The sequence below is a fragment of the Castanea sativa genome, chromosome 1 (assembly GCF_040712315.1).
Source record: "Castanea sativa cultivar Marrone di Chiusa Pesio chromosome 1, ASM4071231v1".
NCBI classification, from domain to species: Eukaryota; Viridiplantae; Streptophyta; class Magnoliopsida; order Fagales; family Fagaceae; genus Castanea; species Castanea sativa.
The window spans coordinates 54,054,563-54,082,423 of record NC_134013.1 but is presented as its reverse complement, the minus strand read 5'-3'; the positions used below and the strand labels follow the sequence as shown (position 1 = coordinate 54,082,423).

The following is a 27,861-nucleotide window of genomic DNA, read 5'->3' as shown; positions in this document are numbered from 1 at the left end:
GGAAAAGTAAGAGGATGAAAAATTATGGGGGAACGGAAAAATGGGAGGACGAAAAATATTTAGTTTTCCCTTTTGTGTGTTCGGTTGGAGGGGTGGAAAAGTAGAAAGATAGAAAACTTTTTTGTTCGGTTGGAAAGAAAAATTGAATGATGGAAAATGTAATTTATATAAATTGACTATTATACCCTTGTTACATAATATGTAAGAAATAGATTTATTTGTACTCATTATATAATATAAAATTTATCACATCATATATATATATATTTTTTTTTTATTATATTTTTTTATTATAATGTAAAATTAGATTAGGTCACATTGAAAAATAAATAAATAAATAAACGTTCAGGTAATGTTGAAAAAAAAAAAAAAAAGAGAGAGAGAGAGAAGAAGAGAACGTTGAAAAAAAAAATGTGAAAAGAATGTATTTTTGTAAAAGTACTACCATAACACTTTTCTCTCCAGATTTTCCTTCAGATTTGGAAGGAAAAAAATGTGAGCCCGAAGAGAAAACTTTCTCCCCATTTTTCTCTCCTTCTTATTTTTCTTCCCCAAACGAACAGTGAAAAACAGTATTTTTCACCCTATTTTTCTTCCTTTATTTTCCATCCTCCCTGTTTTTCACCCAAAATAATTTTTTTATAAGGAATAATCTCAATAAATATTCTTTCTTTTAAAAAAAGGAGAAAAGGGAAAATTATTGTCAATACTTAATACTTTTTAATGTATAGTAGTTTAAAATAAGATTTAAAAAATAAACATAAATGCTTATAATTCATCTATTAACTAACTTGTATTTTGAAATGCTTCGACATATTTTAATTGACCAATTGTGGAGACATTCTCAAATATTTGGAATAAAAATTAGAATTTTAAAATTTTAGGGACTAAGGGTGCGTTTGTTTCGACAGTAAAGCAATTCCGGAAAATGTTTTCAGCATTTACGGGTGTTTGGCAACACCGGAAATTTTGGTCAAACGGAAAAGAGGAACCATTGACCGTAAAATTTGCCCTCCCCACCCGGAAAATATTTTCCATGTGTATTTTACCTTCAAATTGAGTTTTCCGTTGGAAAACAGAGAAAGAGAAGGAGAGGGAGAGAGCAACAACCCACACCAGAAAAGAGAGAGAGAGAGCTAGAGGGAGATCGCCGGTGAAGCCAAGATCACGCCGTCCTCAACCCAAAGGCCCGCCATCGAGCTCGCGCCGGGCGAGATCGAGGTGCGATCTCGCGCCGTCGAGCTCGCGCCAGGCGAGATCGCGCCGGGCGAGATCGACGTGCGATCTCACCCACCGATCTCGCCCACCGATCACGCCCACGCACGTCAATCTCGCCCACCGATCTCGCTCTTCCTCCTCCCTGTCTCACCTCCCTCTCTCAGTTTAATTTGATTTAGTGTTTTATTTTATTTTTGTTTGTTTAGAAGTTGATGGATTGTAATGTTGTATTATAAAATTTGTTTGGAATGTGAGAAAATGGTTGAGAAAATATGAGAAATCAGTAATTAATTTGCATTTTCAGAATATTACCAAACACTTGAAAATATTTTCCAAAGTATTTTTTAAAATGCCACCAAACATCTACAAATATTTTCCTTTCCCGAAAATATTTTCCTTTCCTGAAAACATTTTCCGGAATTGCTTTACTGTCGAAACAAACGCACCCTAAAAACAAAATTGCCCAAACTTAGTGGGTATAATTTGATTTCCACTTTGCTCAATAAACTAATATCACATCATACTACAAATACATAGGGGAAAAAATCGCATCTTCAGTTTCCCATGAAGATGGAATAATCAAATAGGAAATCACAAAATTCAGAAAATAAGATAAACCATGTAACATCAAAAATTGATATTTATTCTTTCTCAAAAAAAATTTTTGATTTATTACGCTTGTTTCCCTCTTCTTTAATACAGAAGTCTGGTCCCTCATGATCTCAGGTAATCTTCTTCAAGGCTACAATAGCAGTTTCCTTTTTATTCATCAGAAACCTTGAAAAAGGTATATGACAAAATCAAGTTATTGATACCATCCATTCTTGGATCTGTCTCAAACTCGGGATCAATATAAAAGAATACCTGCATTTTGATTAAAATTAGTAATATAATTCAATAATTTGCTGATAAATTATTTAATAAATATAATTATAATTTAAAAATAATAATAAATAAAAACACGGCTTACAGGCATATCAATCTGCTCCCCCGGAAGGAGGCGCTGCTCCTCAAAGCAAAAGCATTGTATTTTATTGAAGTAAACTCCAGCCTAGAAGTGGAGGGGAATAAAAAAATATCACTACCAGATCACTCTCTCTCCCAAGGAATTAAAATATATATATTAGAAAAGAAAATATTCAACAATCTCAGTAATCAAAACGCTCTAAAGTTTATGCAATCATGATATCAATCAAAAAAGCAAAATGCAAATTTCTGCTGCCAGGCCCTGAAGGTATCATAATGGGCAAATACTCGTTTACATTCCATGCAAATGTGGAACCATGATCTCATAGAGTCAGCATTCCCAAGATTATCCCCTGACCTAGTTATAACTTGCAAACTTTAGAAATGAAATGTGTAGACTACAAGAAGAGTATTGATAATTCGAAGAATTATCAACCAACATCAATCAATCCAGATTATGTGTACTTTGTCTATAGCCAAATTTACCTTTGACCAAGCTTTTGTCCAAAAAACTTTATCACTTATACTTTAGTGCCCTTTGCTGTCCATCATATTCAAATTAGTTGGCAATGGCACCAATTAAAAAAAGGGATGGGTGCATCTGCAACAAAGTGATCCCTAAGTTCTAACCAAACACTATACCATTCTGAAAACATAGTTTAGATTATTGCAGTGTTTTGGATCTTATTCAAGCACAAGTTCTACAAACATGAGGCACTTACAGTGTTTTATCCAAGTTACTATCATCTCTCCACCATATCAGAGTGCATTAGACTGGCCATAGAGAGTTGATATTGTTCATTTAATTCCGCTTCTTCCGAGTTTAACATATGACACACTCCTCATTCCAAATGAAATCACATTTAGACAAAATATAATGTCATCTGTCACAAATTTGTTCAAGTGATTCACTCCCCCACCAAGCATCCTCTAGTTCCCTTGTAACTTTCATTATCACATTAGATAGAACATTCAAATCAGCCTCCACTTGAGAAATAAAATAAATAAAAAGAGATGAAGAAGAAGAAGCTCTCATGTCTGGCAGCTTACCATCATCCAGATATTTGCAGTCTTAATACTGAAATCCAATCAGATTGTACCATTCCACAAAAACTAACCACCTTAAACCTAGAGCTCTAACAAGAAATGACTTCAGTGAAAATCAAAGTGCATTAAAGATCTTATTCACGATATCTCTCTGGCATGTCAACTTATGAGTGCAAATTCCCATGTCAGCTAGACCATACTTCAATCACTCAACTCTATAGATTCATAACCAATTCAGTTCATCAACATCTTAAATGAAATGACATAATCTCAAAAGGCAATAGGTGATAGCTCATGTTGCAAATTCCAAAATGCTAACAGCTTATTTCTACACTTGAATACATTTTTTGACTTGTTTTCAAAAAAGCCTTGGTCTCAATAGCTCGAAGTTGGCTATGTGAGCAAAATAAACAACACCAAGCATTGATACCAAGCAATGGCATGACCAGAAAACATGTCAAAACAGCTGATATCTTCTTCAGAATCTGAAACTTCATGTTCCAACCATCCATAGAAAAATCTCTTCTCTTACACAAACCATGGGCAAAGATTAGTACTTTTTTTTTTTGGGGGGGGGGTTACTATTGAAGGCAAAACTGATCGGTTTAACTAGTACATGATCATAAGTTGTTCAGGTACATAGATATAGCTACGGTTAGCTAGTTGGTAAGCCTCCTTGAGAACTAGAGGTGGTACCACAAAAATCCTATTCTTAGATTATGATCTCCTAACAGGAAAATGTCTTCTAATACTTAATAATCTTGCCAAGGCCATTGTCTTCTTGAACTCATGATTTGTTAAAGCCCTGTTTGGCAAAGATGAGTACTCTTTTTTGGAGTGTATCCCCTCTATTTGGCAAAAATGAGTACTCATCAAAGGAAAATGAAGACATAGTTTTTTAAGAAAATGAGAGGGGGAGAGGGGAGGTGAAGAAAGAACAAAGAAAGGTACAAATATTATGAAGAACCAAATAATAAATAATAAGCCAGTAAAATGTCGTATTATGTAGGTAGATTGAATAGGCCCCAGGCTCAGCTCAGGTGGTAAGGAGTATGATACAGACATCAAATTGGACCTATTAATCTGATTGATTTTGTCAGACTTACTTGATCATGATTTTTTAAAAATAAATTTGACAGTTACAATAGAGGAGAGGGCATTTGAACCCTAAATGTCTTCATTAGAAATGCCAGGAGCTGTCAATCGAGCTACAAGGCTCTTGGCATCAAATTTTTTATTTTTTTGGTTAAAGGCTCTTTGCATCGTGATCATTGATTGATGCTATTAGAGAGATTCAATTCCTGTTTGATTTTTATTTCCATATATGATTTAATCTTATTATGAGTTTATTTCTTTCCATATTTGATGTTATATATGAATCCTATTTAAAAGGGCCCAAAGTTCACAATTGTCGACAATTGATCATGGATTTATTGAAATTTGGGTTGACAGTTTTCTTCCAATGCTTTGTGCTAATTCCAAGCAAGCCAAAGTGCTGGTTCCTGGTTCCTATTTTTATCCCACGCTTGTGATTCTAAGCAAACCTAGGTGGTGATTTCTGCAATCTATTTTTCTGTTTTCATTGTATGGTATTAACTCCGAGGTCCTAATTCCGAGTTTCTATCCCTTTTTTTGTTCTCTTTTTATTTCCCAAACACGTTCCCCTTGAGACCCCATTCGCCTGCATCAGATTGTCCCATAAACCACAGCAATCTGTTTATCACCATCATTAATTGTCACTCAATGAGTATATGTTAATAATGATCTTAGGATGGTGCTGGAACCACATGTCAGGTTTTACTGTGGGAAACATGGTGAATAGTTTGACAGTGTCTCATTTACTCTTTGCCGGTGATACACTCAATTTTTGTGATGCTAATCCAGACCAAATTATATTTATTCGCCTGGTTTTTATTTGGTTTGAAGTGGTGTCTGGCTTGAAGGTAAATCTTGGTAAATCTGAATTGGTTCCTGTGGGGGCGGTTTCTATTATAGAGGTATTGGTGGATATTTTGGGTTGTAAGAAGGGGTCTTTTCCAATGAAATATTTGGGGTTGCCACTGGGAGCTAAGTTCAAAGAGAAGACAATCTGGAATTCTATTATTAAGAAAATGGAAAGGAGCTTGGCGGGCTGGAAACATTTGTATTTGTCTAAGGGTGGCGGAATTACTTTAATTAAAAGTACTCTTTCTAATTTGCCAACTTATTATATGTCCCTTTTTCCTATCCCTTGCGATGTAAGGCGCATTGAACAGATGCGGTGGAACTTTTTATGGAGTGGGATGGGAGACAAGTCTAAGCTTCACTTGGTAAAATACTTAGAATTTTTTTTTTTTGATAGGTAAGAAATATGTATATTCCAAAAACTGCCAAATGCAAAGAAGCACTAGCATATCAAGCGTACATAAGAGAAAGAAAAGCACAAACAAAAAAGAAAAGAAAAACTAAGAACAAAGAAGGAGAGAGCTAAGGAATAAAGGAAGAGAATCACTAGATGTGAGTCCCCAAACCCTAGCTCAATCATACAGGGAACCAGAAAAGAGAGCGAGCATTTAGTCATCGGATCTATCCAAATCCTCAAATGTCCGCCAGTTGCGTTCCTTCCAAATACACCACATTAAACACAATGGAACTAAATTCCAAATGTGTGATGAAACCTTCCCCAACTAATTTCACCAGCCAAAAAGAAGATCTAACACCGTACCAAAGGGGACCCATGAAATCCCAAAGGTTCTATAGACAAAGCACCACAGCCGATATGTCTTTCCACAATATAACAACAAGTGATCCACTGTCTCCCTACAACAACGACACATAATACACCAATCAACGAAGTTAAAGCCCTTAAGCCTCAAGTTATCTCCTGTGAGAATCCTATCCCATGCCGCTATCCAAACAAAGAAAGAGACACGCCAGGGTGCCTTAACCTTCCAAATACCTTTCCATGGAAACACAATGGAAAAAGAACCATGTAACTTGTGATAATATGAGCGAATAGTAAAATCTCCGTTCTTTGTCAACTTCCATCTCATCCAGTCCCCATCAATCACAAGAGGTAAGTTGGAGGCCAAGAATCAAAAGAAATTATCCACTACATCTGCCTCCCAATCATTAGGACCCCGGATGAAACGAACATCCCAAGTTCTCCTATTCCCCACTCCTTGGTGCAACAAAGATGATTCAACAAAAGCTTCTTTGTTTGCAACAAAGGTGTACAATATCAGAAAAGCCAAATGGAGAGGAAGATCTCCACACCACCTATCTGTCCATAATTTCACTCTATCCCCCACCCCAACCTTAAAGTGGACATTTTTGCAAAACAATTCCCATCCCATCCAAATACTTCTCCACAAACCACACCCATGAACACCCCTTCCCAACTTAGAGGTCCATCCCCCCCATTCCCCAATTTTCAAGGCTACCACCCTCCTCCAAAGCCTATTCTCCTCGATCCCAAAACGCCAAAGTCACTTTCCAAGTAAGGCTTTATTGAAGGTGGTCAACTTCCTAACACCTAAACCGCCATTAGCAATAAGCATACACACCTTATCCCAACCCAACAAATGTGTCTTAGTGTCACCCCACAAGAAGTCCCTTTGCAGCTTCTCAATTTTGTTCGCCACATGTGTAGGAATGGTGAAGAGAGATAAGAAATAAGTAGGGAGACTAGATAACCGTGACCCTCTTGGATGACCCACCTCATGCTCCCTCTGATTCCTTTTCACCCAAATAGATCTCCTCGAGCCACCTTTATAAGACTTCCATACCACACTCCTTTTTCCTTCCCCATTTACCTCTATAGTCAAGCCTACTGCTGTCCAGTCAGACTTCCTCAAATCACGTTTTTTTCCATAATCATATTCATTCCAATTTGATTTAAATTTCAGCAGAGGTATCCTATTATTTCATGCCGGATTTGTCCCTCCAAAAGTAGCTGCCTCATTAATGCTCCGAGTACCCTCATCTGTAGTTCCTAGAGACGTCGGACCTGGTATGCCCACCGGCATACCGCTCAACATCCTTTGTTCAAAAACTGGGTACTGCTTCCCTCGCACTGTATCAGCATAGGTTTTAAAAGGTTGAACCCCTGAGTTAACCTTATGAAGCTGAGCTGCAAAAATCAAATGACTAGACCCACCATACGCATAGTTTTCAGGTTCCAGTAACTTCCTTAACTCTAACCCAAAACCCCTCCATCCATATTTTTCTCTGCCTTCTGGTATAACAATGGACCTCCTAGGCCCGCCAGCTTTAAATTCAGACAAAAGTAAGAACAGGCCAGCAGAGTTGGAGCTCCGTTGGATGGTGTAGGCTAAATCACCTTTCCTGACCTTATACAAAAATTTTGGATTGGTCCCAATGGCAAACTGATGGTATAAGGTTCGTGCTTCTTTTCAATCAGGGAATTTGGCAATTAGAAATTTGAGACGTTTTTAATGAAGCATTACTTGGGAAATGGTTGTGGAAATTTGGTAATGACCGGGATGAGCTTTGGAGGAGAGTGATAGAGGTGAAGTATGGACGTATTTGGGGGGGATGGCGCACCAATATTGTTTCTGGTTCTTTTGGATCGAATCTTGGCAAATTTTTAAGACAATGGTGGCCTGTATTCTCACAGTAAATTCTGTTTGAAATTGGTGAGGGTCCAAGGTGAAGTTTTGGGTGGATTCATGGTGTGGGGATAATATTTTGAAATCAGTTTCCAGAATTATTTGGGATCAGCCATGAAAAAGAGGCAGTGGTAGTGGATCTCATGAAATTTTCCAATGGTGCTCTTCATTGGGATTTGCATTTCATAAGACCTGTTCAGGATTGGGAATTGGAGCTGGGTATGATAAGATATGCTGGAAACCTAATAGGAGAAAAGGCTTTCGGGTGGATGGGTATTATCAAGTTCTGACCCTTCCTAGTGATATGTATTTCCCATGGAAGAGCATTTGGAAGGCAAAAATCCCGTTTAGGGTTAATTTCTTCTCTTGGACAGCAGCTTTGGGTAAAATTTTGACCATTGTCAACCTGCGTAAGAGCATCATCTAGGTGCTAGACTGGTGTTATATGTGCACAGGTGATGGGAAAACAGTGGATCATTTATTAGTTCATTGTCCTATTGCTACAGCGTTGTGATCTATGGTGTTTGGCTTGTTTGGGGTGTAGTGGGTCATGGCAAAGCCAGTCGTTGAGTTATTTGCTTCTTGGCAAGGGCAGTTTGGTCATCAGAGAAACGGAATTATTTGAAAATCTTTTCCTCACTGTTTGAAGTGGTGTATTTGGAGGGACAAGAATGCCCTAAGTTTTGAGGATTTGGAACGACATTTGGCAGACATTAAGCTATTTTTCTTTAGAACCTTGTTGGATTGGATGTCTGTTGTTGGTTGTTCCTCACTGTTTGAATCTTGATTTGATTGATCATTGTAACCTGAGTGCATGATTGTATTGTGACTATTGTCCCCATTTGTATACATCCTGTATAGTTGGGTGACTATTTTCTGGTTTTAATGAAATTTTAATTATATATATATATAAATAAAATACAAAAACAAAAAAAACTTAATAATGATCTTTATGAAGACACCATAACCCTCTTCATCTTGCAGTTTTACTTGTGCCATGACAGTTCACAAACATCCTTATGAGCTCATTTCCTTTTAATTGGGCACTAGGCATGCTCTTTCAGACAACCCCCTTAGTTAACAAACCCTAGCACTTGATACCATACATAGTATGGGTATAGATGACTGCAGATTACAAAATTTTAGATGTTCAATCCTTCCTATAGGATCTGTTTGAAACCAAAAAATGATATTCCATAGAATTTTAGTAACAGAATTCAGTAAAATCCATTTCTAAATTGAATTCTATTATTTGGTATATAACCAAGAAACAAAAGTAATCGAACTAATTGTGTTATTTCAGAAAATTTTCCTAAAATTACCATTATGATTGTTAGAAGATTTTGTGAAACAAGCACCAAATTACTATATCTTTCTCCACATTTAACAGTCATGATATCTACAGAGGATATAGGGGCAATTCTTAAGGGCATATGATTCACTACCAAGAGTAAACTTTTGTACCCTTCCTTCTGAACAGATCCTAAGGGAGGACGGCTTGTTTTAATCAAGGGCTTACCCACATATTTTACATCACTCTTCACAATGCCCATTCATATTACCAATAGATTGCAGGTGATAGAGTTGCTGTTTTCATGGAGAGGCACAATGGACATCATTGAAATCAGGTTATTTGGCTAGCGACTCCTCATATTATCATGTGGACCATTTGGGGGTGACATGTAGTTCCATAGTTGATTTTTTGGACCAAATGAATGTCTGATTGTAATTCTTTAAGGAAACTTGCCACTTTGAGCTTTCTTTTAATTAAACATCTTCTTTGCATAGAATTTCTTTTTTTTTTTTTTAAGTTACAAATTTGTGGGAAGGAGCTGGGATGTTCCTAAATTTCATTTGGTGGACTGGGGGGTGGTGAGTTCCCCTTTGAAAGGGGGTGATTCAGGGATTCACAAGTTGATCGTTTTAAATAAAGCTCTTCTTGGCTATGTAGATTTGAGGTAGAGAGGGATCACTCGTGTAGAAATTTTATTTGTGCTCAACATGGGAGGATTGGAGGTGTTGGTCAACGAAGGAGGTCCGAGGTTCTCATGGGGTGAGCCTACGGAAAATTACTAGAGGAGGATGTTCCCTAAACATATTAAGTTTGTTGTTGGGAATGGAACACGTCCAGTTTTGCCATATCAAACAATGTGGAGACTCACCTTAAAGACCATTTCTCTGTTCGCTTTGGCTTCAAATAATAATGCATCAATTGCCTCCAATTTAGCAGTAACGGTTGACAGTTTAACAAGGAATTGAAATTCTCAATTCATGAGACAGGTCCAGGATTGGGAGCGCTATAGTTCATGGAAAATCATTTTGAACTATTGTACTCTAGTTTCCCCTTCTACTCGAGGTGAGGATCAGATATCTTGGTATTTGACAAAAAGTGGAAAATTTTGAAGTTTAATCGCATTATGAAGTCTTCAGGGTTTCAAGAGGTATTCATTTTCCTTGGCAAAGCATTTGAGGAGCTAGGGTGCTTCATAAGGTTGTTTTTTCACAAGGACAGCAACAAATGGTCAGATCCTAACTAATAATGATATGCAAAAAAGACACATTATGATTATGGCTGCCGTGGCATGCATAAGAATAGTGATGAGATATGGAATATCTTTTATTTGCTTTATTTGGAGTTCTTGAACCATGCCAAAGACAGTGATCCACATGTTTACTTGTTGGCAAGGCCATAATAACAGGGTGAAAAAGTTTGGAAGGTTGCTCCTTTATGCATTTTATGGAGTATATGCAAGAAAGGAATAGTAGGGCTTCTAATAGCGTTGAACGTAATCTTCACATTATCAAAAAATCCTTCTAAGATCCTTGCATGATTGGATGAATGCCTTGGCAACGTCCCTGTTGTATCTTTTTTTAGATTTCCTATATTTGTTGAATTTAGGCTGTAATTGTTTAGGATTAGTTGGTTAGACACCTTGTGTGTTCCAACTGGTCCTTTATTTACAGAAATTATTTATTCACAAAAAATAATATATAATTCTTTGTTAAGAAATAAATATAATTTTTTTGTAAATGATGAATTTCATAGTAGGAATAAGATCGTTTTTTTTTTTTTGGGGGGGGGGGGGGGGCCCCCAGTAACGCAGGAGCATAACCAAATGTTATTTCAATATTTCATTTTAGATTTTTAGTGGATACTTTTAGATTGTAACAAAGTTATTTGTTTAGCTTGGATTGGTATCTAAGTTGTTTAGGATTAGTTGTTCATCATTATCCTTTGCTTAGGATTATCGGATTAGTATTTGAAATTATTTAGGATTATCAAATTAGTATTTGAAATTGTTTAAGATTTGTTTAGGAGAGTTTATCTTTATCTTTGTGATTCCTGGAAGCTACATATAAAGCTCCAGATGATTTCTTGTGTATATACAGACTATGATTATTATTATTGAGATTATTTGCAGATATTGCATTGTGTTTGTTTGGTGGTGAATCCAAACACCTTAGGTGGTAAGCCTAAGGTCTACGGTAGGACTAATCTAGGTGGGAAGCCTAGGTTGTCCTACATCAACTTGGTATCAGGGCTCAATACGACCTATCAAAATTTCAGCAACCCAAAATCTATCGTTCTTTCAACTACTGTCAATCCAACATCACTATGAACCCAGCCTTTCAAGCCAAACAGGACACACATCGAGCCACTTTGATCAACTCTACAGCCCAACCACCAGTACAACCCACTATGAGCAACACTCCAAGTATTCCCCACGAGATCTTTGCAATTACCACCAATCAAGCCATTTCTGCTCAGAAACAAAGAATATAAATTCCACCAAAAATAAAAAGTCATGTAAAGTCCAAAAGCAGGCACAAGTCCCAAGAATGTTCCAATTCTATGTTTTGTGCCCCTAAGTCTGAGCTAAAATATGACTTCCTTTGATAGAGAACGTGAGAAGCAACTTAAGGAGGCTGGGAATAGACTCCTTAACCCTCCTTCCTCCATTGATGACCTCCTCACTCTTCTTGATGAAGTTAAAAATTTGTTAGCATATGTGGAGCAAGCACCATCCAAATCAATGTGAGGTGCACTTTTACCTTCAATGAAGGCACTGATTAATAGTAAACTTTTGAGACATGCTGAAGTGGATGTGAAGGTTTCAGTTGCGTCTTGCATTATTGAGATTACAAGGATAATAACACCAGATGCCCCATATAAGGATGAGCAAATGAAGGAAATATTTCAGTTGATTGTGGCAGCATTTGAAAATATGTCTCATGTGTCTACTCGCTCTTATAAGAAGGTGGCTTCAATTCTTAATAACATTGCTAAGGTCAAGTTATGCTTGGTAATGCTAAATCTTGAGTGTAATGCATTGGTTGTTGAGATGTTTCAAAGTTTCTTAAAGATAATTAGGTCCAACCATTCACCTGCTGTACTTTCAGCCATGGAAACAATTATGACTCTACTGGCAAGGTCGTTTTGGTCACCATTGTAATGGAGATATTTGGATGGTTGTTCCTCATTATTTGATGTGGTGTATTTGAAAGGAGAGAAATAGTAAGTGAATTTGGAAGGAGAGAAATAGTAGGTGTTTTGAAGACAATGAGCGTTCCATGCCTGTTCTCAAGCTTCTTTTTTTAAGAACCTTATTGGACCGGTTCTTCGTGTGGAGAAACCATCCTTTTTCTTCCATTTTGGATTTGCTTGATTTTTGTAATGTTTGTATTTGACTTTTTCACCCCTGTGTACTTGGGCGTCTCTCTCTTTTTTATTTCAATAAAGCTTTATTACTTATCAAAAAAAAAAAATTAAGACTCTAGTCATAGATGAAAGTGAAGACATTTCCTTGGATCTTCTCAGTTCACTTTTTGCTAGTGTAAGAAAGGAAAGTTAGAATGTTTCACCTACTTCGTGGAAATTTGGGGAGCAAATAATCATTAGGATTAATGCCCAGCTAGAAAAGATAATGACACCCACTCAAAAACTACTCAGCAAGCTTGAGGATGCACTTGATGTGAAAGTTGATTCTGATGAAAGTGCTACCATTAAGCCCTTCATGATCCATGAAGATCTACAGGTTGATGAAGTCCGAAAGATTGATACTATGGTTCAAGATAAGATTGTGCCTATTCAACACATTGATTTTGTGTTTCTAGAGGAGTTCCATGTTGTCGTGGAATTGAAGGTTATTCTACTCTCAGTGCTTCCTAGGGTGATTTTTAATCTGAAGGAAGTATTAAGCACCAAAGTCTTCATTCTTTATCACTACAAAACTCGAGGTTGAGTTTTCTTAAACCAGGGAAGTATAACGCAGGAGCATAACCAAATGTTATTTCAATATTTCATTTTAGATTTTTAGTGGATAATTTCAAATTGTAACGTAGTTATTTGTTTAGTTTGGATTGGTATTTGAGTTGTTTAGGATTAGTTGTTCATTATTATCCTTTGTTTAGGATTATCGGTTTACTATTTGAAATTATTTAGGATTACCAGATTAGCATTTGAAATTGTTTAAGATTTGTTTAGGAGAGTTTATCTTTATCTTTGTGATTCCTCGAAGCTGCATATAAAGCTCCAGATGATTTTTTTTGTATAGACAAACTATGATTATTATTATTGAGATTATTTGCAGAGATTGCATTGTGTTTGTTTGGTGGTGAATCCAAACACCTTAGGTGGGAAGCCTAAGGTCTACAGTAGAACTAGTCTAGGTGGGAAGCCTAGGTTGTCCTACATCAAGGAGGGGGTTATTTGTGAATTTATGGTAATGAAGTAGAATTTTCTATGCATAATAAACTTGAACATGATATAGGGTGTGTTTTTATAAGTTGTTGGAAAACAGTGTTTTAAGTTTAAAATGAGCATTTGTAAAAAGGTTCTGAGAAGTTGTGGTTGCAAAATAGAGTTTTTTGAGTTTTAAAAACGCTTTTTTAAGCTCCCAAAATGCCTAACCAAACGAACCCATACTACATAAGCAAATTAATTGCCCCCACTGATTGAAACACTTGTCTCTGCTCCTGTTTGGGTAACAAACATACCCCATTTACCTAAATTTTCAAAACCTTCGGCATAAATTAGTTTCTTTTTAACACTTACTAATCACGGCTAACAATCCTTTAAACATCAAACAAAAGAATACAACATGTAATAACACAAAGAGAAGTCAACATTTTATAAGAGAACACCCTCCCCCCCCCCCCCCCCCCAAAAAAAATAAAACCTATGAAATCCAAAAGATATTATAGAGCAGAACAGAACACTACTCAGCTTAAGACTCCAGGGAAAAAAAAATCTGCATGCTTGATATTATTAAATAATAAACAGTTTTATCAGTACCTTCATAGGGGTGACATTATAAGTAGACACACCAGTTATTGGAGTTGTACTTTGGTTTTCAGCAGTGTAAAATGCAAGGGCACTTTCTCCAGGCTTGACTCTTACCTGCAGCAAAGATACCAAGATCACAACAGCTTATTTTATGAAGAGCATGTTATACATTCCAGATTAGACATGGGCTTCACACAAGAAGCCTTTTTATGCAACTTTGTTCTTTACATTAATATTTTGAAAATAATCAAATAATTTGTTGTTCACATACATATTACTCCTTTTTTTTTTATTAATAAGTTATACATGCACCTAGTGGGTCTTGAACCAATGTTACTGCTTTGCAAATTCGACTATTCCAGATCTATTTTATAAGGCCCATATGTGAAGTGCAATTAAATTAAAATTAAAATTCAAGTGGCTTTTTTTTTTTTTTGGATAAATATTAAATAACGGAATTGTAAAAAGAGAAAAACCAGGTACACCGGGAGTGTACATGAAAAACAGTTCATCAAACACTTAAATTACAAAGATCAAGCATTTCCAAAAAATTAGAACAAGGAAAATGATTAAAAGACAAACTCCACTCCAGCAAGGTATGAAAAATGAGAGATTTAAGATCTGAAATAGACCATTCCTTCCCTTCAAAACATCTTGAGTTCCATTCTTGCCAAATACACCATAGGACACAATGAGGGACAGCCCTCCATAAATCAATGCTCCGATGCCCACCAAATGGACCTTGCCAACTCAAAAATAAATCAGTAACACTATGCGGCATAACCCAAAGGAGACCAAAGAGGGTCCACACCATAGACCATAACTCACAGGCAATAGGACAATGAAGAAGAAGATGATTCACCGATTCCCCACTTTTTTTACACGTATAGCACCAATCAATAACTGCAACACCCTTATACCATAAGTTCTCAAGAGTCAAAATCTTATGTAAAGCGGCGGTCCAAGAGAAGAAAGCAACCCTAGGAGGGATCTTTGGACGCCACACAAATTTCCAAGAGAAAGAAGTTACAGGAGTAGAGGAAATGGAGAGATAAAACATAGTTTGTCTTGACCTTCACCATTAAAAGGCATAGAATTGATAAGATCTAGAAAGGTGTAGAAGTGTTCCGTTTCCCAATCTTGGGGAGCCCTAGAAAATTGAAGATCCCAGGGAAGCCTTTGATTAGTAAAGTGCATAACATCCTCAATAGAAGACTCCTTATTACAACTAATGTTATAGAGTTCTGAAAAATGCCTCCTGGAGAGTACAACCCTCACACCACACATGATACCAAAATTTAATTCTATTACCAACACCAACCTCGAACTGATTTCTTTGGCAGCTCAAGGGTTTTAAGACAAGGAGATCCGCTATCTCCTATGCTGTTTTTGATCTTGATGGAGGTGTTTAGTAGGATGTTGAGAAGAATGGAGGGAGCTGGATTGATTCGCGGTTTTAATCTTGGGGTAGGAGGGATGGTGCGGAACGTGTTTCACATCTATTATTTGCAGATGATACTATCCTCTTTTGTGATGCAGATGCGGAGCAAATTCTTCATATTCGGTTGTTGCTCCTTAGTTTTCAAGCGGTAACAGGTTTGAAGGTCAATATGCATAAGAGCAAAATGGTTCCTATAGGGGAGGTTGGTGATGTGCATGCTCTAGCTGATATTTTGGGCTGCAGAGTTGGATCTTTACCTATGTTGTATTTTGGCATACCGCTGGGGGCTTCTCACAATTCCCCTTCAATTTGGAATACAATTTTGGAAAATTTCAAGCGGAAATTATCTGGGTGGAAGAAGTTGTACCTGTCTAAAGGGGGTCGATTGATGTTACTCAAGAGTACGCTTTCTAGTCTTCCGACTTACTTTCTATCGTTATTCACAATTCCTACTCATGTGGCTAATAAAATTGAAAAGTTGCAAAGAGACTTCCTATGGGGAGATAGCAAGATTCATTTGGTAGGATGGGATAAAGTTTGTGCGCCTCTAGCCAATGGTGGCTTAGGGATAAGGAAACTCACTACCTTTAATAAGGCTTTATTGGAGAAATGGTTGTGGCGGTTTGGTAAGGAAGAGGGTTGGTTATGGAGGCGGGTAGTAGCCTCAAAATATGGGGAAGACTGGGGGTGATGGACCTCAAAGCTGGATAGGGGAGCTCATGGGTGTGGTTTGTGGAGAAGTATCCGCATGGGTTGGAAGGATTTCAGCAAAAATTGTCAATTTGTGGTTAGGTTGGGGAATAGGGTGAGGTTTTGGCAGGATGGGTGGTATGGGGATCAACCTTTTCAATTGACTTTTCCAAGGCTGTATGGCATAGCCATTGATAAGGAGGCTTCTGTTGAAGCTTCTCTACATAGGCAGGGGGCGGAGGATAGAAGATCTTGGAATGTTCGTTTTAGCAGATTTTTTAATGATTGGGAGATGGATGAAGGGCTGCAATTTCTTCGCTTATTGGGTGCTTTAACCCCTCCTATGGATGTTGGAGACCGGATGAGTTGGAAATTGAAGCCTAATGGGGCTTTTGACATCCGGTCGTACTATTACAAATTAAGAAACTCCCCTTCAACTATCTTTCCTTGGAAAGCTATTTGGAGAGTAAAGGCCCCTAGGCGAGTTTCTTTTTTTGTTTGGTGTGTAGCTTGGAATAAGATCCTAACGGAAGACAATCTGAGATTGAGGAGATTGGATTTTGTGGATTGGTGCATTATGTGCCGTCATTGTGGAGAGACGGTAGATCACTTACTTCTTCATTGTGTGGTGGCCTATCGGTTATGGAGCTTTGTTTTCATAACTTTCGGCCTGGCTTGGGTGATGCCTAGATCGATTCCAGACTTGCTTTTTGGATGGTGGAATTGGCTGGGAAAGCATTCATCTCAGATCTAGAATTTAGTCCCGTTGTGCATCCTTTGGTGTATTTGGAAGGAGCGGAATCGGAGGACTTTTGAGGATTTGGATTGCTCTAGTGATCAGTTGCTTGCTTCTTCTAGTGGATCTCTTTTTGATTGGTCTCGGGCGTGGGGACTCACGTCTAGTGATTCTCTCCCTTCTTTTCTCTGCTCCCTTTTCCTTTTGTAATTTCTTTGTTGTTTAGTTTTCTCTCTTGTTTCTCTTTGTTTTTTCTTCTTGTATTTTTTGGGTTGCTCTGTGTTTTTCAGGCATAGAGTAGCCGTTCATATATATATAATTCTTACTTATCAAAAAAAAAAAAGGCTGGCCAACCTTGTCTTATGGCTCTCCAAAGATTAACACCATAAGGAGTAGAGACTCCTTTTGTATACCAACCACTCCAATCATTCCCATATTTAGTCTCAATGACCCACCTCCAGAGGTGAGTTGTCTCTCTTCCATGTCGCCACAACCATTTCCCCAACAAAGCTTGATTGAAGATTCTCAAATTTCTAATGCCCAAACCACCGGACTGCAAGGGAGTACAAACCTGGGCCCACTTAACAAGACAAAATTTACGGGACTCATCTATCCCACCCCATAAAAAATTCCTTTGAAGTCTCTCAATACGATTTGCAATATCCACATAAATTATAGTTATATGTGTCCTAAGATTAAAAAAAATTTAATTGGGTTTTTATTTAACAACCTTCGGGAATTTTGTATTTAGGGGTAAAACTGTAATTTCTGCAACCCTAGCAAATACAGTTGGCTAAACTTTCCAATATTCTCCTAGTGGGTCCCTCAATCAATTCCCCCTCAAGCAGTTGTGTATATATATTAGCATAGGGCAGCATATTAATCTTGATAGAACATCACCCATTTTCACTTATATTAGTAGAATTTTGTAACAATTTAAGATATTCAATTGGTTAAAGGCTCTTAGTTAATAGATAACAAAGTGCAAAATATTAACCAAATGCTTTTTTCCTTTAAAAAAAAATTGTTGTATTTTTATTTATATACGCATTCCTATCCACTATTCTAGTCCAAGTAAAAAGATAAATCTTTTTGGTTCCTTTAATTCAACCCACTGATCTCTAAGTCATAACACCAACGTATGCAAAAATCAGTGAGGGCCCATCAATTTTGATGAGACACCACCCTAAACATAGTTCATATGTATACATACATACTACTTATGTATGTGTGTACAAATTCCTTCCATCCCTAAATGGTAGTCCATATTTCCTTTTGTAACTACCTCAAAATATTTTTATCCATTGCCAAAAAGGTATGAACAATTCTTCAAACTCCCTCAATCATTTATGTCAGTTGTACTTACTACTTATTAATAGAAATATGCTTGCTTCTTCACTCTTCAATCAAAAGTAAAGAATAATACTGGAAATTTCAAATATTGAGGTATGTGGAAAGTTTTTATTACTAGCTTTCTTAAAATTTGTGCATTTTTAAATGGGCTAATATTTTAGTATAGAGGGAAGTGTGTGTGAGTGTGCATAAGTGTGCATGTGCATATTTATGTATGTATGTATGCATGTGCATAGTGAAAGGAAGAACCTCTCTTTGTGTGGGAACAAACTTCCATTGCATTCCATCAGCCACATCAGCATTGAACTGTACCACAATCTCCCTGCATGGAAAACAACTCATAAGGCAAGAGCATCTATAGAAAACAAAAAGGACCTTCATTATAAATTTATAATCAAAATCCATTTGATGACACTACCAAAAAAGAAAGGAATTTTCCAACTTTGATCTAGATGGTTGAAGTGTTGAACATAAACAGGTTATTCATAATCCCAAGTCTAGTCATCACAACGACAATCAATGGCTTCAATAGGTGTTTCAACTTGAGGGATTGTATGGTTAGAACTTAGAAGATGGGCCTAAATATTGGCTTGTATTATTTGAGGGAAGATACACTTTATGGATAGTCGAATTGTGATGTGGTATGAAAGTTTATTGACTTCAGACAAGTCTCACATATGATGAAGAAGAAGAAGAAATTCCAGCTTTGTCGCTTAGTAATTTTTTTTTTTTTTTGATAAATAACGTAAGAATATTATTAATAAAAATGAAAAAGAAGTCGCCAAGCCGAGTACATTGGGGATGTACTATGGGTACAAAAATCAAGAAACAAAAGAACAACGGTCAAGAAAAATAGAAAAGGAAGAACAAGAAAAATGAGAAAAAACCACACTCCATTCAAAGAGAGTGTGTAAGAAGAAAGACTTAATCTCCATCAAAGAGCGTTCGCAGCCCTCAAAGCTTCTAGCATTCCTTTCTCGCCAAATGCACCAAATCAAGCAGTGAGGAACTAATTTCCAAACATCAATGTGACGATGTCGCGCAAACTTTCCTTGCCAAGCCTCAAACACCTCAAGAACAGTACGAGGCATAACCCACTGAATGCCAAACAAACAAAAAACCAAAGACCACAATTCCCAAGCTATGGTACAATGAAGTAGAAGATGATCCACCGACTCCCCACACTTCTTACACATAAAGCACCAATCAATCACAATCACTCGTCTTTTACGAAGGTTGTCTGTTAAAATCTTACCTAAGGAAGCGAGACCAAGAAAAGAAGGCTACTCTTGGAGGAGCCTTCTATTGCCATATCATTTTCGAGGAAAGGAAAAAAGATTATGAGGGTAGAACGAACTTTAATAACCTCTAACCTCAAAACTCCGTATTCCTTGCAGGCTTCCAACATACCCTATCCGGTCCAAACCCTCTTGTTGACGAGGAGTAAAGTAGCCCCATAAACCGATCAAAGGCTTCTTCTTCCCAAGTCTTGTGGAGGACGACGAAATTGCACATTCCAATGATACCTCCCACAGACCAACCCATAACTTCAGCCCGAGAAATCCTTGGACCTACTAAGACAATAAAGCTCCGGAAAGGCCTCTTGGAGAGTACAATCCCCACACCACACATGTTTCCAAAATTTCACTCTAGTACCATCCCCCACATCATAAACAAGTAATTTAGAGAAGTTCAACCAACCACTTCTAATATATCTCCACAAGCTGACCCCATAAGGACTTGTCACCTTCTTCGTACACCAACCACCCCAAATATTCCCATATTTTGCCTCTATAACCCTTCTCCATAAAGCATCAATCTCGGTGCCCTACCTCCACAACCATTTACCCAGTAAGGCAGAATTAAAATTACCTAACTGTCTTATACCCAACCCCCCATCCTTCAGTGGCCTACAAACCTTGGCCCAATTAACTAAATGAATTTTAGGTTCACCACCAATCCCATCCCACAAAAAATCTCTCTCGTAATTTCTCCATACGCTTAGCCACCTTACTGGTAAAGGAAGAAGAGAAAGAAAATATGTAGGTAAGGACGATAGTGAGCTCTTAATGAGGGTCACCTTACCCCCTTTAGATAAATACATTCTCTTCCAACCTGCTAATCTCCTCTCCATTCTCTCAAGAATAGGGTTCCAGACAGATAAGTCCTTAAATTTAGCACCCAAAGGAAGGCCCAAATATTTCAAGGGCAGAGAAGACTGCCCACACCCCAACAGACCCACCAAAGCCTCCAAATTGGGTACGCCACCAACAGGTACCAACTCAGATTTCCCTAAATTAATATGAAGCCCGGACACCTCCTCAAATCTAGTAAGAACCGCTCTCAAATTAGCAATCTGAGATGGTTCAGCATCACAAAAAATCAAAGTGTCATCTGCAAATAGGAGATGAGACACCATCACTGATGGACCAACCACACCGCCCACAGAAAAACCTGAAAATTGCCCGGCGAGCGGCCACATCCAACATACGACTTAATGCCTCCATCACAATATCAAACAACAATGGAGATAAAGGATCCCCTTGTCGAAGCCCCCTAGAACTTCCAAAAAAATCAGTTGGGCTGCCATTGATCAAAATAGAGAACTTTACAGTTGAAATGCAATATCTTATCCAGTTTCTCCATTTGTCTGAGAAACCACAACGTTGCAGCATATACAATAAAAAATCCCAACTCACATGATCATACGCCTTCTCAACATCCAACTTACAAAGCACACCCGGGACTCCTGACTTCAATCTACTATCAATACATTCAGCAGCTATCAAGACGGAATCCAAAATCTGTCTGCCCTTCACAAAAGCATTTTGTGAATCCGAAATAAGACCATGTGCCACCCTACGAAGCCGATTAGCCAATACCTTAGAAATAATCTTATACATCCCACCAACTAAGCTGATAGGCCGATAATCCTTTACCTCCACAGCATCCCACTTTCTTAGGAATAAGGGCTAGGAATGAAGCATTCAGACTCTTCTCAAACACCGCCTGAGAATGGAAATTATGGAATACAGCCATAATATTAGGTTTCAAAACACCCCAACAAGACTGGAAAAAGGCCATGGAAAAGCCATCCGGGCCAGGTGCCTTATCACCATTAAAATCATGGATCACCTCAAACACTTCTCCTTCCTCAAAAGGCCTATCTAGCCAACTTGCATCTTCCACCGAGATGCTAGAAAATTCCACATCATCTAAGACAGGTCTGTGAGCCACCTCCTCAAGGTAAAATTTGTCTATAAAATTGAGAAATACGGTTTGCTATAGCAGCAGGGTCTGAAGACAACACCCCATCCACCATGAGCCTATCAATAGAATTAGCCCTCCTATGAGAATTAGCTATACGATAGAAAAACTTAGTATTCCTGTCTCCTTCCCTAACACAAAGAACTCTAGATTTCTGTCTCCAACTAATTTCTTCCAACAGAGTAACTTTCTCTAACTCATCACGAATTCTTCCCATTTCCACCCTTTCCTCCACTGATAATCCCGGACTCTCCTCCCTATTCTCTAGAACACTAAGGTCCTTCCACAATTTTTTTATTCGAACATCAACATGACCAAACACCTCCACATTCCATCTTTTCAAATCATTTTTAAGGAGCTTTAATTTATTAGCCAGAATAAAGCTCGGTGCACCATGAACCTGGTAGGAATCCCACCATGACCGAACCCTATCCATAAAACCTTCATCCCTTAGCCACATATTCTCAAATCTAAATGGCCTACTCCCTCTCTGAAAAGAACCACCCTCAAGGACAATTGGAAAATGATCTGAGCACAATTTAGACAGCCGTCTTTGAGAAACTGTTGGGAACTTGTCCTCCCAATCTGCAGAAAACAAAATCGTCTAGCCTAGCCTTCGAAACAACTTCTCTAGAATTTGACCAAGTGAAAGTACCTCCTTGCAAAGGCAGCATCAATAAGACCTTCCGAGATAAAATTAGAAAACTCCCTCATTGCGGTAGTGAAAGAAGTAGACCCCAATCGTTCGAAAGGGAACCTAACCACATTAAAGTCACCACCCACACACCATGGGACATCCCACCCGGCTATTCAAGCCACGAGTTCCTCCCATAATAGCCTCCTATCTCGGTGTAAATTAGGACCATAAACACCCGTAAACGCCCATACAAACTGATCGACACACTTGTAAACTTACAAGAAACCGAAAATCTCCCCACTCGCTTCCTCCATTTTATTCACTACCCGAGTGTCCCACATCACTAACACCCCACCGTAAGCACCACAAGAACCTAAGTAAGACCAATCAACATGTTGACCACCCCACAAGCTACGAATCACTCGCTCTATTAATCAGCCCCATTTTGGTTTCTTGGAGACAAACCACATCTCGCCCCCAATTTCTAATCAAATTTCTAACCCCGAGCCTTTTATCCGCTCATTCAACCTCTAACATTCCAAGAAATAATCTTCACATTCATTGATAAGACACTACCGCCCGCTCGGAACTTGCACTCCTTACTTTATTCGTATCATACTCAACATGTAAAGATGACGGCAAAGAAATTCTTCAACTCCCCGCCCTTTCTGACCGGACTTAACCAACTTCTTTTGATCACCCACCACAAGTTTCTGTCTATCTTTCTTACTAGCCTCAATGGATAATAACAATCCTGTAATCTGCTCCTCAAAACCTTCCAGGGAAGTGCCCACAGATTTTTTGAAAGCCTTTATCCTATTGATTACCCATTGTGATAGTTGACAACTATCCACCCTCTCCTTACACCCAATTTCCTTCATAGGACTATTCTCCAACTCCAACGGACCTTCAGAAGCCAAAGGTACCACAACTAAAGGCTCATCACCTCCCTCACAGGACCTCAACCGTCCATCAGACTCCCACAACTCATTTACTAACCCGGGAACCACAGTCAAGGAATCTACTAACCCCTCACTCTCATCTACCCAAGTAACCCTCTTCCCTTCAGTATTACAAGAAACAGTACCTGGTGCACCTTCTCCCTCTAAACTTGAGCAGACTGACATACAATCTGGAGAACGATACACTGACAATGGGAGCACTACTTGCCGGCCATCACGCATTTGTAAAATCCAGTCTTTGGAGTTACCCCAAGACTTATCCAAGTCTTCAACCAAGTCCCTTATAGCTGGGCCAGGTAATTGAACTCCCTCAAAGTCAGTAATACCCGAACCTTCCAAACCCATATACTCCTCATCCCCAACCTCCGATGCTCCTGAAGAAGATAGAGACACCAACTCTGACACTATCGGGTCTACCAGCTTCATTCCCTGCTCCGTTTTATAGGCCGATGACACCACCGGTACCAAATGCGACCCACACAGAGCACTGGTCAGCGACACCTGATCGTGGGAGACTTGGGCCACCACCGCCGGTCCTGTCGGCTCAGTGGTTGGCTGCTCTAGTCGCATCGAGCTTGGCTGAACACCTTTAAGCTCAGCTTAAAACTACTACATCCAACGATACCGTCGGCGATGACGAAGGTTGTTCCGAGATGGTGGAAGTGACCATCGATTCCGTCGGCGACATCACGGGAAGGCTCGGAAGTCCTCGGATGGGCTCACCGCGATACCGTCGATGCCCCTCACCTTTGGTAGCTCCGATGCGGTGGGTTTAGCTCGGAGCACCTAAGCACCTTCGTAGCAATGAGCTCACTTCGACACAGGGATCGGGCACCGTGATCCCATTCTGGTAAAAGGACTCCAGTACCTTTGGCCCACTGAATGAGCTTTCTCCAGCCTCAAAATTAGATGGGCTTAGCAGACCCAGGCCCAAAATGGGTTCTTTATTACCCAACGAGGCTGGGGTTGTGATCTTGGATGGGCCCAGCCCCACAACATTATTAGAAACACTAGTGCTTGGTACCCATTTGCCAGCTTGCTGATTTCCCTTAACAGCATCCCAAGATACCCGCCTCTTTCCATCTTCATTTACACTCACAGTCAACCCTCTCCCCAGCCAACGTCCCTTCCTATTACCACGCAACTTTCCAAACTCAACCATTTTTGAAATCAAATTGGGCTTCAACGGGATATTGCAATTAATTCCTTCCGGGATTTTCTCCTCAATTTTATTCTTACCATTAGTATCACCTACTCCACCCTCACCACCACCCACGGCTGCCTGATGAAAACTATCCGTCGAGTTTCAAATACTACAACCCGTGTAGAAGACTTTTCACTTGAAATCTCCACGGTACTCTTCACCTTATCAGCCTTAACCTTATCTTTATAGAGGGGCTGCTGAACATGCTTCAACATTGGCTGCACGGAGCTTTGGGCACATCCACAAAGGACTGTTAGGATGATGCTTTGGGATATGCTTAGACACATCGTACGGTACAACCGCAATCCACCCAATGCATATTGAGCAGGTTCCAACATCCTTCGTAATTCAATCCCAAAAGCTCTCCATCCTTGTTGTAATTTACCGGCAGGAATAATGATTGTTCGCCGCCGCCCACCAACCTTAAGCTCTGTCACTGAAACATACTGCCCAAATGAATTGGACCCCCGTTGCAAGGTGTACGCAGTCGCGCCCTCCCTAAGCGTGAAAAATTGCTTAGGACTAACCCCAATCACAATGTGTTCCAAATTCCGCATCATCCACAGAGCCGCACTCTTGCCCATAAACACCGATTGCATAAAGTATTTTCCCCGTTCAAAGATCTGAAGGGAGAAAACATTCCCTCCTTCCTCAACCACCAACTGAAACAATTTAGATTCAATAAAGAAACTTCGGAAACCCCCCATACTAATCTTAAAACATAGAAACTAAAACAGGATTTCTGGCTAATTCGAGGTAGCCGGGCCTCCCTAATCTCCTATCAATAAATATCCAAACTCCGACAACCAAAAAAGATACTAAAGAACATAACATAGCTACTACTGCTTTGTCGCTTAGTAATAAGACAAGACATGCAAGGGCAGGGGCAAATTTGGAAAATTTTCAATGTTTTTCTCCAGGTTGATCATTTAAATTAATAAACACAAAGTTATGTTCCCCTCTCCACTTCCCTCATTTTTAACATCATTATTGTCTTGCAAAATAGTTACTCAGTATATAGCATCCAAACAAAAGGAACAAATATGTGATTTCAAAACAGTACATTGAAAAGTAGGGGGTCTTACAAGATACAAAAATTTAAGAAATTAAAAAAATAAAAAAGACTAGTTTTTTTTAAGTAATGAAAATAATAAGAAAAGACTAGTACATGGCCAATGAGCTCTATTTCAAATGGCATCTCCTCCTTGTAATAACCAGAACAGGGTGTGATTGTGAGTTCAAGTCCCATTAAGTGAGTGTGAGTGTATTACCAATAATAAAAATTAAAAAATAAAATAAAATAAGAAGAGAAAGAACTAGTAGTCTAGTACTGAGAACCACAATAAGCTCCTAATTAATTGTGAATACAGAAAGCTATGATCATTCACATTGGAAACATAAAAAATAAAAAAAATGAGCTTCATCTATGAAGTATAAATCACACCTTTTTCTTTTAAGTCAAGAAACTTATATTGAAAACACAAACAAACCCAGGTACACTGTACACTGGGGAAGTAGAAATCACACCTCGAGGTAACAGTTCCATCTTTAGCATGCCGGGCTATCTTTTCTTCAACACTCTACAGATAGCAATATCTTGTTGTAACAGAGAAACAGAAAGAGGAAATATGAAGGGAGAAAAAGATGATAAAAAAATCAAGGCCAATGGAATTTAAAGAGGGTGAGAGAGAGAGAGAGAGAAGAAGAAATAAACTCAATCATACCTCACGACGCTGAGTAGTGCCTCCATACCCAGTAGCTTGGCAGAACCTTCTATACAGAGGAACAGCAGCATAAGTACTTCCCACCATTACAAAGACCAAACCCGTGAGGTATAAAAGCATCTTCCATGATTTTTGTTCTCTGGAAGCTTGAGAAGCATAGTGGCGCTGGATACCAAGCAAAGAACAAGACCTCCCAAAATACTGAGAAGCAATAGGTGAAAACCGGCTACATTTGTAAAATGACCTTGTACTATATTCACTTCTTAACTTCAAACCCCATATATCATAATTGAAACCTCTTTGATATCCCGCATTAGCTCCAATGAAATTATGACTTGACCTCCCAAACACACCAGGTATGTGCCTGAATCAAGAACAAATTAATCTACGTGTAACAAATTCCCATAGACAACATTTGATTTAGCAGATAAAGAAAAAATAAAAACATCATTATAACCTGTTTGTTTCAGAAAGAAAAAGGTACCTTGAATTTTTTGTTTAAATCAATTATTAAAGGGCGAAATATTTCAAGTTAACTAGCCTAGCCTTAGTCTCAGAATTTTCAGGGTCGGCTATGGATTCTCAGCAGAAAGACAAGTTCGGTGACATGTATCCTAGTCCTAGCTCACTTTACACTGCATCTCTGATTCAGCATGTTACTAGTAGAGGACACCCAACATATAATAGAGTGACTAAATTTTTTGATGGTCATCGGCATATCGCAACCCTCCTCAATTTAACTCTGAACTTGGAGAAGAAAAATGTATATATAATGTGTCCTAAAATAACTTCCGGAAGAGGTGTGATTTTCACAGTGAATTTAGCGTATTCTAAGAAAATGTACAACTCAACTAAAGCCTTAAGCCAATGTAATCTTCCAACGTTTTCCAATAAAACAAACAGAACCCAATGAAAGATTTTAAGTTCAAATATTAGTTTTACAACAACAAAAAAGAACTACCTGGATTCAGGATAAGAGTGTTGTAAATTGTTAAGGTAAGGCAAGAGACAGGTTCTTCTACAAAGTCTTGAAAATGACATGTTCACAGGACATTCACTAGCATCTGAAACAAGAAAGGCAAAAAACCCAAAACATGAATGAGAAATCAAACACACAACAGGTTTGTTGCTCCAAAGAAAATCAAAACCCCATATGTATTTCCTTTCTGCTCTTTTGTGTTTCCCAGAGAAAATCATTTCCTTTGTAACCAAACGAGTCGTTAAGAACCAAGAGCAACACAAGAGAAAATGCTACGCCTACTTGTAAAACACCCATGAATTGAATCACATTCACGTCTATACAAACAGAATGAATTCAAACCCCAATCCACAGAGTTCACAAAGTTCCAGAAAAATACAATACTATTAAACCAACAGGGAGTAGGAAGATGAAGTCATGGAGAATCAAAGCCTCCATTTTCATTTGATAGGCAAAGAACCAGAACCGGAAAAAAAAATTTAAATGATTCAAGTGGAAAAAAGACAGCACTTTTGGAAAGCTTTGGAGAATCAGGAAGATGAAATTACCTTTGGAGATTCGCTGGGGAGGAGTGACGGAGAGGTGGTTCTAGAGGCGGGAATCGGAGCCAGTGCGGTCAGCTATGGATAATCGGCGAGAGTTGCAGAGAGAGTTTAAGCGAGAACAAGGAGAAGCCAAAAATGAAAGAGTGAAAGAGAGAGCAACGAGTGTTACTTTTGTTTAATTAATAATTGTTTAAAC

At 38.5% G+C, this 27,861-nt stretch overlaps 1 protein-coding gene across 1 annotated transcript; it reads right to left on the bottom strand.

Moving 5' to 3' along the window:
* Positions 1 to 1,664: 1,664 nt before the first annotated feature.
* Positions 1,665 to 27,861, bottom strand: LOC142639495 (cytochrome c oxidase assembly protein COX11, mitochondrial). Its single transcript, XM_075813661.1, has 8 exons — positions 27,669 to 27,861; positions 27,103 to 27,205; positions 26,142 to 26,505; positions 25,945 to 25,997; positions 18,597 to 18,669; positions 14,137 to 14,241; positions 2,189 to 2,269; positions 1,665 to 2,082 (listed from the first exon to the last, which is right to left on the bottom strand). Exons 2-8 carry the CDS (start codon positions 27,180 to 27,182, stop codon positions 1,981 to 1,983), a joined length of 858 nt encoding a protein of 285 aa, XP_075669776.1. The 5' UTR covers positions 27,183 to 27,205; positions 27,669 to 27,861; the 3' UTR covers positions 1,665 to 1,980.